Source organism: Mus pahari, chromosome 14 (genome assembly GCF_900095145.1).
Source record: "Mus pahari chromosome 14, PAHARI_EIJ_v1.1, whole genome shotgun sequence".
Classification (NCBI taxonomy): Eukaryota; Metazoa; Chordata; class Mammalia; order Rodentia; family Muridae; genus Mus; species Mus pahari.
In genome coordinates, this window is record NC_034603.1 from 37,005,238 (window position 1) to 37,022,149 (window position 16,912).

Consider the following 16,912-nt stretch of genomic DNA (forward strand, 5'->3'; position numbering starts at 1 on the left):
AAAGATCTGAAGGCCCTGCCCCGCCCCCTCCCCCAACTTCCCTGGGGCCCAGCCTAGACAGCCCCCACACCCTGAAGGCTGCTTCAGCCTCAGCATCTTCTATCCGCCCTCTCAGAGCCCTGCCTGCGGTTCCTCCCCATCAGCTCCTATAGGTCTCAAGTGCAGACGCCTGCTCACGGGCCACTGGCCCGGCCCCGCCTCATCTGCTTGGCTCACATCCCTCCCGCCCGCCAAGGGCAGCAGCTGCTCCTGGCTCCAGAGGCATTCCCAGTGGTTCCCGCTGACTGCTCCGTCACTCTTCCACTCTTCGCTGCCTGGCTTCCTTGTCTACCTCGTTTCTAACTGTGTGGCTCTAGCCATAGTGTCCGGGATTGAGCCCTCTCTTGGCTCCTGAAGAGCGGCCATGGCCACCTACAAAGTCAAGGTGGCCACGGGCACTGACTTCTTTTCGGGAACGCTGGATTCAATTTCACTGACCATCGTGGGGACCCAAGGAGAGAGCCATAAGCAGCGGTTGAACCACTTTGGGAGAGACTTTGCCACGGGGGCGGTAAGTGCGTGCCCTCCAGTCACCCAGATTGGATGGAGGCTTGGGGTGGATGGAGGTATCGCGGAGGCAGTCAGAGCTGGGCCAGGGGACTGGAGAACCAAGGACAGCTGACACTGTGGGCTCCCAACTGGTTCCCTAACTCTCCCCACACATATTTATCCTCTTTGCTCTCTCTTCTCTCATTCCTTCCAACCAATACATCCTTCTCCCTCTTCATTCCTTGCCCCCTCCCCTTCTCTTTGATCTTATTTACCTCTCTCAGTTCTCTTCCACACCTTAAGGTTTCTTCCATTCTCATCCCTTTCCATCATCTCTCTCCCATCCTTACTCACGCTTCCTCAGCCAAGTTGCATCACAACTGGCTTCCATTTGCATTGGGTTCTCTGTGACTTCAAATGGCATCCGACCAGCCTGGCCAGTGGGGACCTGTTGTGCCCTAATGGAAGCCACTCTGTGATTTTGATAGCCTTCTGCTCCCAGGTGACCTGAATAGGCTCCATCATCTGTGTGGCCATGTCTGAATTCCTACATCTTCCTTGAGAAGTGGGAGAAGGGCAGGGGGCACTCTGCTGTCCAGTCTAGGACTGCAGGATGCTGGGAAGTCCTGGGCGCTGACTCTTTTGCCCCCAAGATTTTAAATAGCTCCTGCAGCCTCAAGTGACTAGGGCCAGGACCTTAGGAACGGCGAGGGGTGGATAAGGCAAGGGTCCTTCTCTGCCTTGGGTAGATGGGCCCAGCAGAGGGCAGCCAAGTCAGAGGGTTCACATCTGTGCCTTCTCTTTATCCTTGCTCTGTGCACTCCTCAGTCCAGCAGGGGAGTGTCACTAACATGAGCAGGTAAGCCTACAGGAACTGGCCAAGTCACTCGGTCCCCATGTTTTGTGCAGGTGGATGACTACACGGTACAGTGCCAGCAGGACCTGGGGGAGCTTATCATCATCCGTCTGCATAAGGAGCCTCATTCCTTCCTAGCCAAGGACCCCTGGTACTGCAACTATGTGCAGATCTGTGCTCCCGACTGCCGTGTCTACCACTTTCCAGCTTACCAGTGGATGGATGGCTATGAGACCCTGGCACTCCGGGAAGCCACAGGTGAGCCAGCACCGACCACCTTATCCCATGCAAGGAGTTTCCCTACTCCTGCCCAGCTACCCCAGATCGGCCACTTCAGGATCCCTTCAAGTCAACCAGGCATGGCCAGCCTTCGTCCCCATTGCTGCTCTGGGCTCAGCTTAGGACTGGACACTGGAGGAACCCAAGTGTATGAGGACCAGGGAGCACTGTCAGCCTCATTCAGGGAGCATTATCAGCTCACGCAGAGACCATTCTCACATCCTGAGGCCCAGGGAGCACTGTCAGTCTCATTCAGGGAGCACTATCAGCTCATGCAGAGACCATTCCCACATCCTGAGACCCAGGGAGCAAGCACTATCAGCCTCATGCAGGGAGCACTATCAACCCATGCAAAGAGCACCATCAGCTCATTCAGAGAGCATTTCCAGACCCTGAGGTTCAGGGAGCACTATCAGTCTCATACAGGGAGCACTATTAGCTCATGTAGAGAGCGTTCCCACATCCTGAGGCCCAGGGAGCACTATCAGCCTCATGTGGGGAGCACTATCAGCTCATGCAGAGAGCATTCCCAGACCCTGAGGTCCAGGGAGCACTACCAGTCTCATACAGGGAGCACTATCAGCTCATGTAGAGAGCATTCCCACATCCTGAGACCCAGGGAACACTATCAGCCTCATGTGGGGAGCACTATCAACCCATGCAAAGAGCACTATCAGCTCATGCAGAGAGCATTCCCAGACCCTGAGGTCCAGGGAGCACTACCAGTCTCATACAGGGAGCACTATCAGCTCATGTAGAGAGCATTCCCACATCCTGAGGCCCAGGGAACACTATCAGCCTCATGCAGGGAGCATTCCCAGATCAGATCAGTCTTCCCACTCATGCTTCACTTTGTCTTGGCTCCTATTGGATGCCTGGTGTGCTACAAGGACCTCTGTGGCTCTCAGAGCAGGATTCTGTTTCTACAATAGGATGCTCCACTCCGTTTTCCCAGTCAGATCTGTGTTCTACTTAGAAGCCTAGTTTCTTAGCTCTCCAGGTCACCAAGCCCTTGTATATGATTTTATTGTTTGCTTGAGAAAGGGTCTCTCTCTCTAGTCCTAGATGTCCTGGATCTCACTATGTAGACTGAGAATCTCACAGAGACCCTTCTGCCTCTGCCTCCTAAGTGCTGGGATTAAAGGCGTGCGTTACTATGCCAAGCCTTGTATATGATAGTGGAGGTCAAAGGACAATTTTGGGGGATTGGTTCTCTCTTTCTACCACGGGAATCTCGGTGATCAAACTCAGTCATCTAACTTGGCAGAAAGGGCCCATATCCAAGTAACCAATCTCATTGGCCTGATTTTCTTTTCTTTTCTTTTCTTTTCTTTTCTTTTCTTTTCTTTTCTTTCTTTTTTGTGATACTAAGGATTTGAACTCAGGGTCTTATGCATGGTAGATGAGAACTTTACAATTGAGCTATATTCTTACTGGTTTCCTAGCTGAACATACATATATGTGCATATATACAGTGTTCAGAACCCATTAAGAATACATAAGAATATATATATATATATATATATATATATATATATATATATACTATTAGTATATTACTATACTAATAGTATAGTATATATATTATACACACACACACACACACACACACACACACACACACACACACAATCATTGCTATCCCCAGTGGAATTTTCTACACAACAAGGGTTCAAGCTGCCTTGCCTTTGGGGGGCTGTGTGGCTGCTCCTGAGGGGGAAGAATAGGACCGGATTGCCTTTGCTGCACACATCCACTTCTGCCGTAAGCCTTCATCTAGCCACTTGAGTGAGCTTCCTAAGTGTGGCTGCGGCAGGGCCACAAGATGCATGTCTTCTCTTAGACCCCTCGAGCTTCTGCAGGCTTCTCTCGGCGTGGGAGGAGGTGTACCTGAGGATGCTGGTGTCTGAGCCCCATCCTTTCCGTAGAAGACTACCCATTCATTTGCCTGTGCTAGAATATTCTCCTCAGAGGAGGGAACGGGGCCTTAAGTCAAGGGAAAGGAGAGGCTACGGCTGGGAGGGCTGTAGGGGAGGGTGAGGATGTCATCATGGGAGTCACTGGGACACAGAGTACCTTCCCATGGTGATGGGTCTGTGTGGCATGGAAGGGCAGGGGACAGGCAGGTGATACTAGCTGGCTGGGCAAGAATGGGGTTGGGTGGGGTGGCTGCCACGCAACAGCAGGGCAGGGAGACCTGAGTCATCTGCTGGGCCCTCGAAGGAGTGAGGCTCCCGCCCTGGGGACCGAGCCAAGCTGGGGATCTGGATTGCACAATTCCAAGGGGCACCACCATTCCCAGAGTGCAACAGGAGGAGCTGTTAGATGAGAAGTAAGATGAGAACAGCAAAGTCAGGGCTGTACTGATGGCACACACCAACCTGGGACAGTCAGTCAGGAGGCTGGAGAGAGAGAGAGATAGGGTGGAGTTCCATCTTCATCTCCATCCATCCATCCATCCATCCACCCACCCACCCACCCATCCATCCATCCATCCAGTCGTTTATTTCCTGGACATCTGGGCTCGTTTCCATATTCTTCAAAGTTTTGGTGCCTTCATCTGTGAAATGAATGCGCAATAGAACTTCATAGAGATGATCAGAGGATGCAGTGATATAACACATAAAAGGAAGTGCAGAAGGGCCTGTGTCATGGCTGGGACTAGGTGGGGGATGAGGACCAGAGGCAGTCTGGTCCTCATCACACATCACAACTTATTTTCTCCTTGTGAAATGGACAAAACAGAACAGTTTCTAATTGAAACTGTTAGGGCCAGAGGTACTTTGAAATTTAGATTTTCTTTAGAAGCTGCACACATGTGTGTGTTCATGTGTGTGTATGTACATATATGTATATGTATTATATACACAGAGACACATGCTTTTCTTTTGAAATATTTATTTATTTATCTTTTTTTAAAAAATGATTTATTTATTTATTATATGGAAGTACACTGTAGCTGTCTTCAGACACTCCAGAAGAGGGCATCAGATCTCATTACAGATGGCTGTGAGCCACCATGTGGTTGCTGGGATTCGAACTCTGGACATTTGGAAGAGCAGTCGGGTGCTCTTACCTGCTGAGCGCTCTTACCTGCTGAGCCATCTCACCAGCCCTATTTATTTATCTTTGTCTTATGTGTATGAATGATTTTCTTGCACGTAATGTTTATGTATGCCTGGCGTCAAAAGTGTTTGGATTTTTAAAATATTTGCTATCTCAGCGATGAGACTTAATTTTAAACATCAATAATCTTTATGTTTTATTTATACCTTTTACCCTTAGGCTGAAGGTATTTATACAACATCTTAGTGTACCTGCATATTTTTACCGTGACAGGAGGACATGTTGTGGAATTTTCCACTTGTAGCCTTTTATTGACAGACAAGTTTTAGGTTTTGAAGCATTTTGGGTTTTTAGACTAGAAATTTCTCTCTCTCTCTCTCTCTCTCTCTCTCTCTCTCTCTCTCTCTCTCTCTCACACACACACACACACACACACACACACATTATGTGAAACCTCTATCATTAGGGTATTCCTAATCACACACAGTAGTATTTGTAATCAAAACTACAGCATGCCAGGTGAGTTCAATCCAGACTGTGTATAGCCAGGCATAGTGGCACATCAGGCAATCCCAGCACTTGCTGAGGCCAGAAGATCATGAGTTCAAGGTCAGCCTAGAATACATACAGAAATCCTGTCACAAGCACATCCTATATGCAGCTTCAGGTAAATTTAAAACCCAGACAATGAGGTTGACATACAACAAACTTGATTTCTACAGACTTTCGTATTTTGGATTTGTGGAAATGGGTTATTTATCTCTCTCACTAGGTTGTTCTTGTGTACCTGAAATTGTTAATGTATACACAGTGTGCTAGAAAGTGAACTCTCCAGAACTATTGGTTACCATTAGTGGGTCTCGAAGAGGGATTTCATGGAAAACTTGAAGGAAATAGCTGGAGTATGGGGAATATTCTATCAGGGAGATGTAGCCTCCCTCTCCTAAAGGGGCCTTCTCTATCCTTTGCTCCTCCTTTCCGTGAGCTGGTCTGGGGACCGAAGTGAACTGAAGCCAGCAGGGGTGGGCAGGGGAGAAGGACAGACCTTGAGCCTCCCCCCTTTGTCTCACCACAGGAAAGACAACAGCAGACGACACACTCCCCATTCTTCTAGAACACAGACAAGAAGAGATCAGAGCCAAGAAGGACTTCTACCAGTGAGTGGGAGGGTGGGAGGGTCTGGAGTCGAGGGGGCCATGGGAAGTCCAGGGGTTGTGAGTGGCTGTGGACCGGCTGTGCTCTGTCTGGAGCGGTGCCTGTGCGTCAGGGCCACGAATTTGGTTTCTCTTTGCAGCTGGAGGGTCTTCGTTCCCGGCCTTCCCAACTATGTGGATATCCCCAGTTACCACCCCCCTCCCCGGCGGTGCCGCAACCCCAACAGGCCTGAGTAAGGACCAGAAGTTGGCCTACCCCTCTACCGCTCCCCCCACCGCCCCTTTCACAAGGCCCGTACCTGCCTCTCGCTGCCCACTGGACAGTGGATGCCAGGTTCAAGCCCTGTTCTTTTCCCACAGGTGGGATGGCTATATTCCAGGATTTCCAATTCTCATCAACATTAAGGCTACCAGGTTTTTAAACTCAAATCTTCGTTTCTCCTTCGTCAAGACAGCCTCCTTCTTCTACCGCCTAGGGCCCATGTGAGTGCACACGGGTGAGGTACCTGCAGAGACGCCCTCCCTACCCACCTTCAGAACGGCTCCAGGTCAGAAAGGCTGGGGAAGCTGGAAAAACAGAGTAGAAAACCCGAGACTAGATGTGCACTGACCTAGAGACAAAAAGACCCCGAGACACAGGGTTTAGAACCCCCAGGATCCAGAGACCCCAGTGAGTAGGCGGCCCTGTCATTTTTCCTGTGTACCTAGTTCCCTTTTTGACCTGTTACTCCTTACATCACACCTCCTAGGGCGCTGGCCTTCAAACTGCGTGGCCTGGTGGATCGCAAACGCTCCTGGAAGAGACTAAAGGACATTAAGAATATTTTCCCTGCTACCAAGTCTGTTGTCTCTGGTATGGGGTGGCTCCTCCCAATAAAACACAAAGCGGCCAGGTGATCTTGGGGTGGGGCGGGGGGGGGGCAAGAGGCTGCCTCCTTTCATGGGATCAGTGGGCTCCAGTGGGAGCAACTGAAGGGCCATTTGAGAATGATGGGCGCATCCTTTTGAGGCTTTTTGAAAGTCATCATCCTGTGTCCCTCTGGACACTCAACACAAAGCTAGGGGGCTCCATGTTCCCTCCAGAGTCATTTTGATGACCACTGTTTTCTTTCTGATGTTTCTCCATCCCTGGGAGGGTGCTGCTGGGTTTCCTTGTGACATTCTGCCCTCTTCTCCCAGAGTATGTGGCCGAGCACTGGACGGAGGACAGCTTCTTTGGGTACCAGTACCTCAATGGTATCAACCCAGGCCTGATCCGAAGATGTACACAGATCCCAGACAAATTCCCAGTTACAGATGAAATGGTGGCCCCATTCCTGGGTGAAGGGACATGCCTGCAAGCAGAGCTGGAGGTGAGGCCCTGCCTGGCTTGCCCCAGGCATCTCGCTGGCTTCTTCTTAGGCATCTCTATTGCCTCTCCATCAACAAAGTCCATTTGAGTCTCAATCAAGATCACATCTCTTACTTCTATAACCCCTTCCAACCACCGAGCCTTGGGGTCAGCCCCCTCCTCTGCACCTAAGGCCTGGTGTGTAGGTACCCTATCTTAGTCACTACCTGCTTGCCCATTGTGATTCTCCTCCAGAGGGGGAACATTTACCTGGCAGACTACCGCCTCCTGGATGGCATCCCCACCGTGGAGCTCAATGGTCAGCAGCAGCATCACTGTGCCCCGATGTGCTTGCTGCACTTTGGTCCTGATGGCAACATGATGCCCATTGCCATTCAGGTACCAAGGGAAGGTGTGGGTGGAGCTACTGTGTGAGCGTGTGGCCAGTGCTGATCCTGTGTGCCTAAATATCCCTCTGTAGGTTTACAATTGCGTCAGCCTTGTACTTGCGCATATATGGGCAAGTGTATGTCCATATCAGTGTGAATGCATGTGTAACGTCCCATGTGCAACCTTGTGTGCGCATCTGAGAATGTGCCCATGTGTATGCATATCCTGATCCATGTGTGGCCATGTGGAGCCTGGGATGAGAATCCATCTTTTTACATGTGCACACGATTACACTTTGTGCCTAAATATGAATGTGGGGCCCTGGGGTACACTTATTTGTAAGTCTTCGGAGTAGAGCGTGCGTGCTGTGACTATGTGCACAGAGGTGACCAGATATCTGCGGGCCAGGAGGTTGGAGCTTTTGTCTTGTTGATGTCATTCATCCAGTCTCCTGCAGAACATCCTCTGTGCAGCACTGAGGGATTCAGACTCTGTAGCTCCCTAGCAGTCTGACCTGACAGGACAAACTGAGGAGTCCCTTCCTCACAGATCGTCATAAGGATCATTTATAAACTAGAAACAGCTTCTTCTCTGGAGGTATCAGCCAAGCCCTGACTGTTTGGCTTATAAGTGGAACACGTAGGCTAGATTTCAATGATAGTTTCCCCTCCCTCCCAAGTTCAGGGCTGGGCACCCTTGACCTTGGACAGTGCCTGACCTGGTGGCTTTGGAGGTTGAGGCAGGCAGGATTATCAGAAGAGGGAGTTTCTGAGCAAGCCCCCCTCACCCTCCCCTGCTGCTGTTGCTACTTCCCTCGCCCCTCCTTTTCGCCTTCTCTTCCTCTTCCTTTTCTTTTCCTCCTTCTCCCCCATCGGTTCTTCTTTCCTCCCCCTCATCCTCCTTCTTCAGCCAGGAGCTTATAATCTCGTCCCCGCTAGCCTAGAACTCACTGTGTAGACCAGGCTGGCTTGGTCCCTATAGAGATCTTCCTCTGTCTCCAGATTGCTGGAACTCAGGGCGTTGTAGCATCGTGCTGGCCAGAGTTGCTCTTCCTCTTCTTCCTCCTCCTCTTCCTTCTCCTTCACCTTCTTCCTCCTCCTCCTCCTTCCTCAGCTTTCAAGATAGGGTTTCTCTGTATTACCCCAGCTGTCTGGGAACTTGTTCTGTAGACCAGGCTGGTCTCAAACTCAGATATCCACCTGCCTTCTTAAAGAAAGTGGGAGCTGATGGGAAGAGACAGGCACAGGGTCTAAGAGCAAATGTGGGGAGAGAAGGACCCCGAAAGGCTCAAAGACAGAAGGACTAGAGTATAGAACTCTTTTATCTCCTTCAGCGGAGGTTCCTGTCAGGTTTCTTCTCTCACCAACCCTCCTGCTTTCCCCACCTCCAGCTCAGTCAGACTCCTGGGCCTGATTGTCCCATCTTCCTGCCGAATGATTCTGAGTGGGACTGGCTGTTGGCTAAAACGTGGGTACGCTATGCGGAGTTCTACAGTCACGAGGCCGTTGCACACTTGCTGGAGAGCCACCTCATCGGGGAAGCTTTCTGCTTGGCTCTCCTGAGGAACCTGCCCATGTGCCACCCCCTGTATAAGGTAAAGGTTTGCGGGGAAGAAGGCCTTGAAAACTTCTGCTCTGTGGCCGGGGAGGGGGGGGGTTCAGTGAGCCCTGGGAGGCATCCGGGGATCCCCAGAGACTTCCCAAAGTGAGGGGGTCTGAAGAGGAGGAATAGGTCCTCAGGAGCAAGCTCAGCTCTCCTCATTGCCCTCCTTCTCTTCCTGCCCAGCTCCTCATCCCTCACACTCGCTACAACGTCCAGATCAATAGCATTGGGCGGGCCCTGCTTCTCAACAAGGGAGGCCTCTCTGCCAGGGTAAGACTCTCGCCCCTGACTCCAACAAGACACTTGTTTCCCTCTGGTCTTTGCCATTGGTCTTAAAGCAGAACTTCCACTTGCTTAAGATTCTGGGAGTTGGGGGGCTGGAGAGATGGCTCAGCAGTTAAGAGCATTGGCTACCGAATTCAATTCCCAGCAACCATGTGGTGACTTCACAACCACCCTGTAAATGAGATCTGATGCCCTCTTCTGGTGTGTCTGAAGAGAACAACAATATGTATATGTGCATGTATATGTATAACATATATATATATATATATATATATATATATATAACATATATATATATATAAAATAAGTATATATTTATAAAATAAGTAGATCTTTTTAAAAATGATTCTGAGCTTCTGGGAGTGGGGTGGGGGTAGTGTTTGATTCTATCTGGGGAACAGAGACAGGGTTTGGAGTGTAAGGGTCCCTGGACCTCGGGCAGGCTGGGTCTAGGGTAAATCCTGGAGGGACTGGAGTAATGCCCATTTAGGGAGCAGGCTCAGATGGATGCTTACGTAGCTCTTTCTCCCTCAAGGCCATGTCCCTGGGCCTAGAGGGCTTTGCACAGGTGATGGTTCGGGGTCTGTCTGAGCTCACCTACAAAAGCCTCTGCATCCCCAACGACTTTGTAGAGCGCGGGGTCCAAGATCTGCCCGGGTATTATTTCCGTGATGACAGCCTGGCGGTGTGGTACGCGATGGAGAGGTGAGTTGGGGAGAGCAGCCTGTGGTACTCAGGTGGACAGACAGACACCTGGAGTGTTGAAGGGCTGTGGGGACTTCTAGGGACTTGAGCTTGAGTGTTACCTGGGGCTGGGGGTTGTTCATACATCTGCCTCCTGGGCCTGAGGGACCCCATTATCCTTGCTTTGGCCCCCAGGCCCCTCCTGGGTTCTCCACTGCCATAGGGTCTCCCTTGGCTCTTTCTGATTAGTGTTCTGAGTGGTTTCTGATCTTGTCCATAACCGTTTCTACCCGCTCCACAGGCCTTGCTAAGACAGGCCTGGGGTGGCTATGGGAGAGACTCTAACTGTGGCTCCACCTCCTGTGCAGGTACGTGTCAGAGATCATCACTTATTATTACCCAAATGACGCAGCCGTGGAGGGTGACCCGGAATTGCAGTGTTGGGTGCAGGAGATATTCAAGGAGTGCCTCCTGGGGCGTGAGAGCTCAGGTATGAGTGATGGAGCTCAGATGGGCCTAGGGCTCAAGGCGCTTCTCTAGGCATGTCCCCCATGGCTTCCCTGGCTTGCGCTTATCTCCCTGAGGCTGAAGAAGGCCCAAACACTGTCCTAGGATCTTCACAGAGCCTTGTCCTGTGCCACAGAGCAGCAGCTGGGGGTGGGGGTGAGGGTGGGGGTAGGGGAGAGAGCACTGGTATCTTGTCTGAGCTCAGGTGCTATAGATTGTCTCTGCTGAGACCTGGAGGGGCCCCAGTCCTTCTTCCTAGGAACAAGCCTTTGTGGACTTGGGAAATGAGTGGGTTGTGACATTCAATGAGAAAGAATAACACGCAGTAGTAAAGGAGCCAGGGAGGGGGTTAGGAGTGAGGATGGTGGTGGGGGAGGGGGTAGTGGAAGCAGGCTCCAGGAGAGCAGTGGGAAGTATCATGAGGTCATTACACTCAGGCACACACTCAGTATTTAGCGAGCAGCTATGATGTGTGGTTGCCGGCTCCTGAGGGTGCAGGGGGGAACGAGACAGGTCCTGGTGCCGTCCTCAGGTTGTTCATGGGCTAGGCCAAAGGTTTGATATGGCAGAACCAGAGCAGTTTAGGGGACCCTGAGGCAGGGATGATGGATCTGGAGGATCTGGAGGAGGCGGCTCAACCGGCTTGCAGTAGTGGCTGCGTGGCAGGCATGGGGATGCATGGTCTGGGTGACACTGGGCTTCTTGGGTGACATTTAGTAAGAGCTGTGTTTGATGAGGTCAGCATGTGTCCTTTCCTGATGGAGGCTAGGCTTCTGGGTGTGAGCTGCATGTGGAAAATCCCAAGGAGCTGGGAACCTGTCCTCTTGCAGCGAGCTGAGGCAGGAGGGCAGCAGACTCCCCGGGGCGCATACCAAGCCACACACCCTGGTTAAAGAGTTTGGAACTTTCCTGAGTATAATAGAGGCGGACTTATGGGTCAGAATGCAGATGGACAGGGCAGTTTAGGGTGATGTTTTGATACCCAGGAGGGAGGTGACAGGGACTTAAGGAGGATAAGGGACATGGGGATGCAGAGAATTTCAGAGTGGGCTAAAGGCTGGAAATGACCGAGTTCAGTCCTGGCCTAGCTTAGGTTTTATGGAGGGCAGAGCTCTCTAAAGGAGTGAGTCCCAGCAGCCAACTGGACTATTGAGAAGCTAGGGTGAGCACCCTCTGCTGGGGTACCAGGCCTAGCCCAGGACTAACACTGCATGGTCTGTTTCACACTCCCTCAGGCTTCCCCACCTGCTTGCGAACTATACCTGAGCTGATCGAATACGTCACAATGGTCATGTACACCTGCTCGGCCAGGCATGCGGCTGTCAACACAGGCCAGGTACCTGTGTTCGCCAGCCTCAGCCCCAGTCCTCCCAAACAGCGTTGGAACCTCAAACTAACCCACTATCCCTGGTCTAGCATCCCTACCGCCCGCCCTCCCATGCGCCCCACTTCCCTGCTTGTCTCAACTGAGTCCCTCTTCAACCTCAGTGTCCATGGTAACCCTGGTCCAGTCTCGTTGTCTCGCCCACCTGCAGGCCCATCAGGGATACCAGTACCACCCATCCAAACCGGGCCTTCCGGGACAGGGGTCCAACTCGACCACCAGAGAGGGATGCCCAGGTTTGGTTGGTGGGAACTGGGTGTTTTCTCACCCAGAAAAACCTCTTGTGCTCCACTCTAGCTGGAGTACACCTCTTGGATGCCCAACTTCCCGTCATCCATGAGGAACCCGCCGATGCAGACCAAGGGGCTGACCACTCTGCAGACATACATGGACACTCTGCCGGACGTGAAGACCACGTGCATCGTACTCTTGGTGCTCTGGACTCTCTGCCGGGAGCCTGATGACAGGGTACGGGGGGCGGGGCGGCAAGGGTGGCTGAGGGGTGTCGGGGACAGGGAGCAAGCAGGAAGTGGGAGGCAGCAGAAAGGACTGGGTGGATGGATGGCTTGGCTTTGTCCCAGCATCTGGCTCTCTGTTCTGCAGCGGCCGCTCGGCCACTTCCCAGACATCCATTTTGTGGAGGAGGCTCCTCGGAGGAGTATTGAGGCTTTTCGTCAGAACCTCAACCAGATCTCTCACAACATCCGGCAGCGCAATAAATGCCTCACCCTCCCGTACTACTACCTGGACCCGGTGCTGATTGAGAACAGTATTTCCATCTAGTCCACCCTTCTGCCCCCCCCACACACATACTGCCTCCTATTTTCCAATAAAATCACTTCAAATGTTGTCCCGGTCTGAGAACTCGGGGATGTGGACTGGGGGATGATCACATACACGGCCATGTTGTTCTCTGCCATCCGGGTAGGCGTAGGGCAGCACCAGGTTCCATTTCCAGGTTCCAATCCTAGACAGCCCTAGAGATTCAGGCCAGGCTGCTCCCGCTGTGGCGTCTCCTCCTCGGTGAAGGGCTTGTCTGGGTTGGTATCCAGGTACTGCCGAGGCTGAGGAGGGATTTGGACCCTACATTTTAACTCATAATCCTGGTCCTTGTGAAGTGCCCTCCTACAGAGACTTCGTCCACCCAATCCCTACCTAGGGAAGTCAGATCCGGGGTGAATCCAATTTGCAACATAAACCAAGCGCCACTCTAAGAAAAGACCATTAGCCTACGAGAAACCTGAACTGCCCCAAGCTACACTCATCAAAAACTCAGACTCTAGGAATCCGTATCACCCTAAACCACACTCACAAGCTCCCTTATGTCACTCAGAGGAGCCTACCCTGCCAAGGGCATTCTTTAAGTAAGCCACTGTCACCCTTCTTCCCCCTCTCACCTGTCATCTCAAGATTCCCCCCACTCTTCCACTCATTGCCACCGTGCTACCAAAGCCCACTCTAGCGTGCATGAGGGCTCACAAAAGCTGAGAGTCTGTGACCCAAGAACCTGGTACATGAATGGCATTGACCTCAGGAAGTGAGGCTACTGGCTTTTGGTGGGAGTTGGGGGGCAGCTGCCTGGTTGGGTAGGCATATTGGGCATCCAGGAACTGAAGTCATGCTGATACCCTAAATTTAGTCAGTACAGAGAGCACGGCTGCTGTGTTCAGTCCCCTCCTTCTGTGATGATGTTTGCCACCCTAGGTGTCACCCTGGCCACTGAACAACTGATTACAGTAGAGCAGATGAGGCCAGGGCAGCTGGGTACGTGGAAGGCGGTAAGGAAGAGCCAAGAGAGCAGAGGCCTAATGGGAGGCTGCCTCAGGGAAATGGAACTGCTTGGTGGGGAGTGGGGGCTGGGTGGGACAGTGGGGTTGGGATGATGGTGGTGGTGGGTGTGGGTGTGGTGTTGTAGTAGTTTGCTCCAAGACAGAAACACTCCACAGCAGAGAGCTCAATAGGACAGAGAGTAAACAACTTAGAATAGCTTCAGAAAGTCCCTGAAACGGACCAGATCCACCAGCCAGGCCCTCCCCACCCTGAAGAGTATATAAACAGTAAAGACCGCTGCTAACCACTTTCAGAGAAACCAAGATAGGTTTTTCAGGTAAGGTCAGCCACCTGGGAAAAGCAGGCACCACCGGAGCTGCCTGGAAAGGGCAGTCTAACCGCTGAGCTGCCAGAGGAGGGCTGTGCAGTGCGTTCCAGGCTCCCAGCTTCTGTGAGCCGTCACACATGCTAGCGTGGGCTTTGGTAACACAGTGGTTTTGAGTTATATCTGCTCCTGTAAGTAACTCCAGCAAGACTCATTGCTTTTCCAAGTTGGAGTCTGGTGGTACCTGTATTTTGGTCCACCGTGGGCTTCCTTTCTGTGTGATGTTGCGATTGTGAGTGGTGTGTGTGTGTGTGTGTGTGTGTGTGTGTTTTGCATCTCCCCAGGAAAAACTGTCATACAACAGGGGCTGGCCAGAGATAGATGCCTCACTTAAGATCAGACTCAGAAAACCCTCACAGAATTAATTACTCTGGGGTTGGAGGGACAGATGGCTCAGCACTTGAACACCCACAGAGGCATAACTATGCAGAACCCCAATACCAGGGGATCTGATGCCACCTTCTGACCTCCATAGGCATGAGGCACACATGAGGTGCACAGACGTATATGTGAGCAAAACATACATATAAAATACATCTAGAAAACCAAACAAACAAAACACCTGCCCCACCCCCACCCCCAGATGGGGGGAAGCTTGGAGCTCCGAGTCCTACCCACTGTCCTGTTGTTGAGGAATACATGTTGACTCACAAAGCCTGGCACTTGAGAATACATGCTGACTAAGAGCTAGAAGGCATCGCTGCTCCCCAGGGAAGAGGGGTGGATACAGCTGCCCTGAAAAAGGAAAGGCAAGCTGAGGAGGGAAACCGGCCAGCTCCACAGAGTGCAGTATCGGCTGTGATCCACTAAGGGGCAGACTGAGGGCCCTGCTGGCCTGCGGATGTATTTTCATTGGCTGGCAAGGTTTATCTTATTTTGTTTTTTGTAGTCAAATGACTTATCAGAGTTGAAATAGAGAAAGAATAGGAAAGGAAGGAAGATTCAGGGTGGGGGAGCCTGTAAATTTGAAACAAAACAAAACAAAACAAAACAAAAAAACCAAAAATCTAAACAACAAAATCTAGAGGGTTGGGAGAAATGCTTCAGGCATGATGTTGGCTTGACCTGCTGAGCAATGAGGACAGCAGTTTGGATCCAGCACCCTTCTCACATGGTGGACAGCTCACAAATGCTGTAACTCCAGTTCTAAGGAATCTGGTGCCTTCCTTTGACCTCTGTGTGTACACAGGCATATGCACTTACATGGACACACACACACACACACACACACACACACCATGTGAATCTCCTGAATAGTAGTAGCCTGTCATAATGCCAGGGAGTACAAAGGTCCTTAAGCAGGCTGATGGTGGAGGTGGGGACCAAAATGGGACTATTTATCCAGAGTGAAGACAGGAGCTATGTCACGCAGATGTCAGATAGCGAGACAGAGACCAGAAGGATGCGAAAGATGCTAGGGGACAGACACTTCCTAGAGGGGTTACTTTTCAACTGCTGGAGTTGAAAAAGACAAAAGCAAAACCGTATCAGCTCAGGACACCCCAAAACAGAGTCTTCAGCACAGAGGAGCTTGATTTGCCCTCGAGGGACGAAGGGCAGGGACTAAGAGACAAAGCCAGGAGAGAGGAGATGTAGAGAAAATATCTTGTATCTGTATGGACGTGGCACCGGCCAATAATAAATTTGATGGCCTCTAGCTTAGGCAGGGACTAGGAGGTGGGACACCGTGTAGGCAGAAAGGATTCTGGGACAGTGGCAGGCAAGGGAGATTTGCCTGGGAAGATATAATAAGACAGACGCTTGGTACCTGAGCACGGGTAACCAGCCATGTGGCAGAATGTAGATTAGAACAAATGGGTTAAGTTATGAGTCGGAGAACCTAGCTACGCAGGCAAGGTATTTGTAAATATATTTTTTGAGTCTGAATTTTATTTTCTGGGAGCGTGGAGCTGGGAGGAAGAACAGACCTAACTTCTATAAGAGGATGAGGGAGATGGAGAAGGGAACAAGGGAGAGGGGAAAGGGTATTTGTCTTGGAGTGGGACAAAGGACTGCCTCTGGATAGACAGGAGACAGATGTGGCCCACAGGCAGTTTATAAAGGTTCAAGGAGGAGACCCCACGATAGGATGAGGTGTTTACTTCTGGGTATGTTAATTAGATGATCCAAAGGGAGGTTTTGATTGCTGGATTTTAATATTTTCATAGCTGGACCTTGGTGGTCAGCTTCCAGAGAAGGAAATGGCCGAATAAGGGAATAGATGTTGGTGGCTAGCTTTAGGAATGTAATCTAACAGTTCTTAGCAAGGCAGAGGGGATGAGGGAGAAAGGCAAGGCCTGCCAGAGCTATTTTTGCCATGCTTGGGCTGGCTAGGGTCCCTTCAGGAGTCGTGACAGAACCGTCAATGGTTTCATGAGGGCAGATGGCACTGTCTACGACGCCAAAGTGCATTTTTTTTTTTTCTCTGACACCAACTAGCACGACCTTTACACCAAGATGCAAATTAAAGAGGAGAAAATACCGCAAGTACCAAAAGTCCAAGTTAAGGGGGAACATGGGAGGGCCACAGAGGCCCGGCCTAGCGTTAGGAAACGCAGCTTTGGCAGCAGGCTGTTGCTGTCCTGGGGATGTGCGGTCGTCCTCCTCCACAGACTGCCAGCCACTATGGCCCGGCTTTGCTGACCTGAGCGGTGGAAAAACCTGCTGGTGGGGTGCTGCTGCTGCAGCAGAG

At 51.4% G+C, this 16,912-nt stretch overlaps 1 protein-coding gene across 1 annotated transcript; it reads left to right on the forward strand.

The window, feature by feature from the left end:
- Positions 1 to 241: 241 nt before the first annotated feature.
- Positions 242 to 12,915, forward strand: Alox12b (arachidonate 12-lipoxygenase, 12R type). The gene is made up of 15 exons (XM_021213373.1): positions 242 to 550; positions 1,438 to 1,642; positions 5,805 to 5,886; positions 6,024 to 6,116; positions 6,244 to 6,366; positions 6,633 to 6,736; positions 7,063 to 7,235; positions 7,469 to 7,612; positions 8,994 to 9,197; positions 9,389 to 9,475; positions 10,026 to 10,195; positions 10,543 to 10,664; positions 11,917 to 12,017; positions 12,363 to 12,533; positions 12,669 to 12,915. Exons 1-15 carry the CDS (start codon positions 404 to 406, stop codon positions 12,846 to 12,848), a joined length of 2,106 nt encoding a protein of 701 aa, XP_021069032.1. The 5' UTR covers positions 242 to 403; the 3' UTR covers positions 12,849 to 12,915.
- The last annotated feature ends 3,997 nt before the right edge of the window (positions 12,916 to 16,912 follow it).

Coding starts and splice junctions, on each gene's coding strand:
- Alox12b (XM_021213373.1), top strand. CDS start 404: ATGGCCACCTACAAAGTCAAGGTGGCCACGGGCACTGACTTCTTTTCG. Junction 6,117..6,243: donor CGCAACCCCAACAGGCCTGA/GTAAGGACCAGA, acceptor CTTTTCCCACAG/GTGGGATGGCTATATTCCAG. Junction 12,534..12,668: donor GCCGGGAGCCTGATGACAGG/GTACGGGGGGCG, acceptor TCTGTTCTGCAG/CGGCCGCTCGGCCACTTCCC.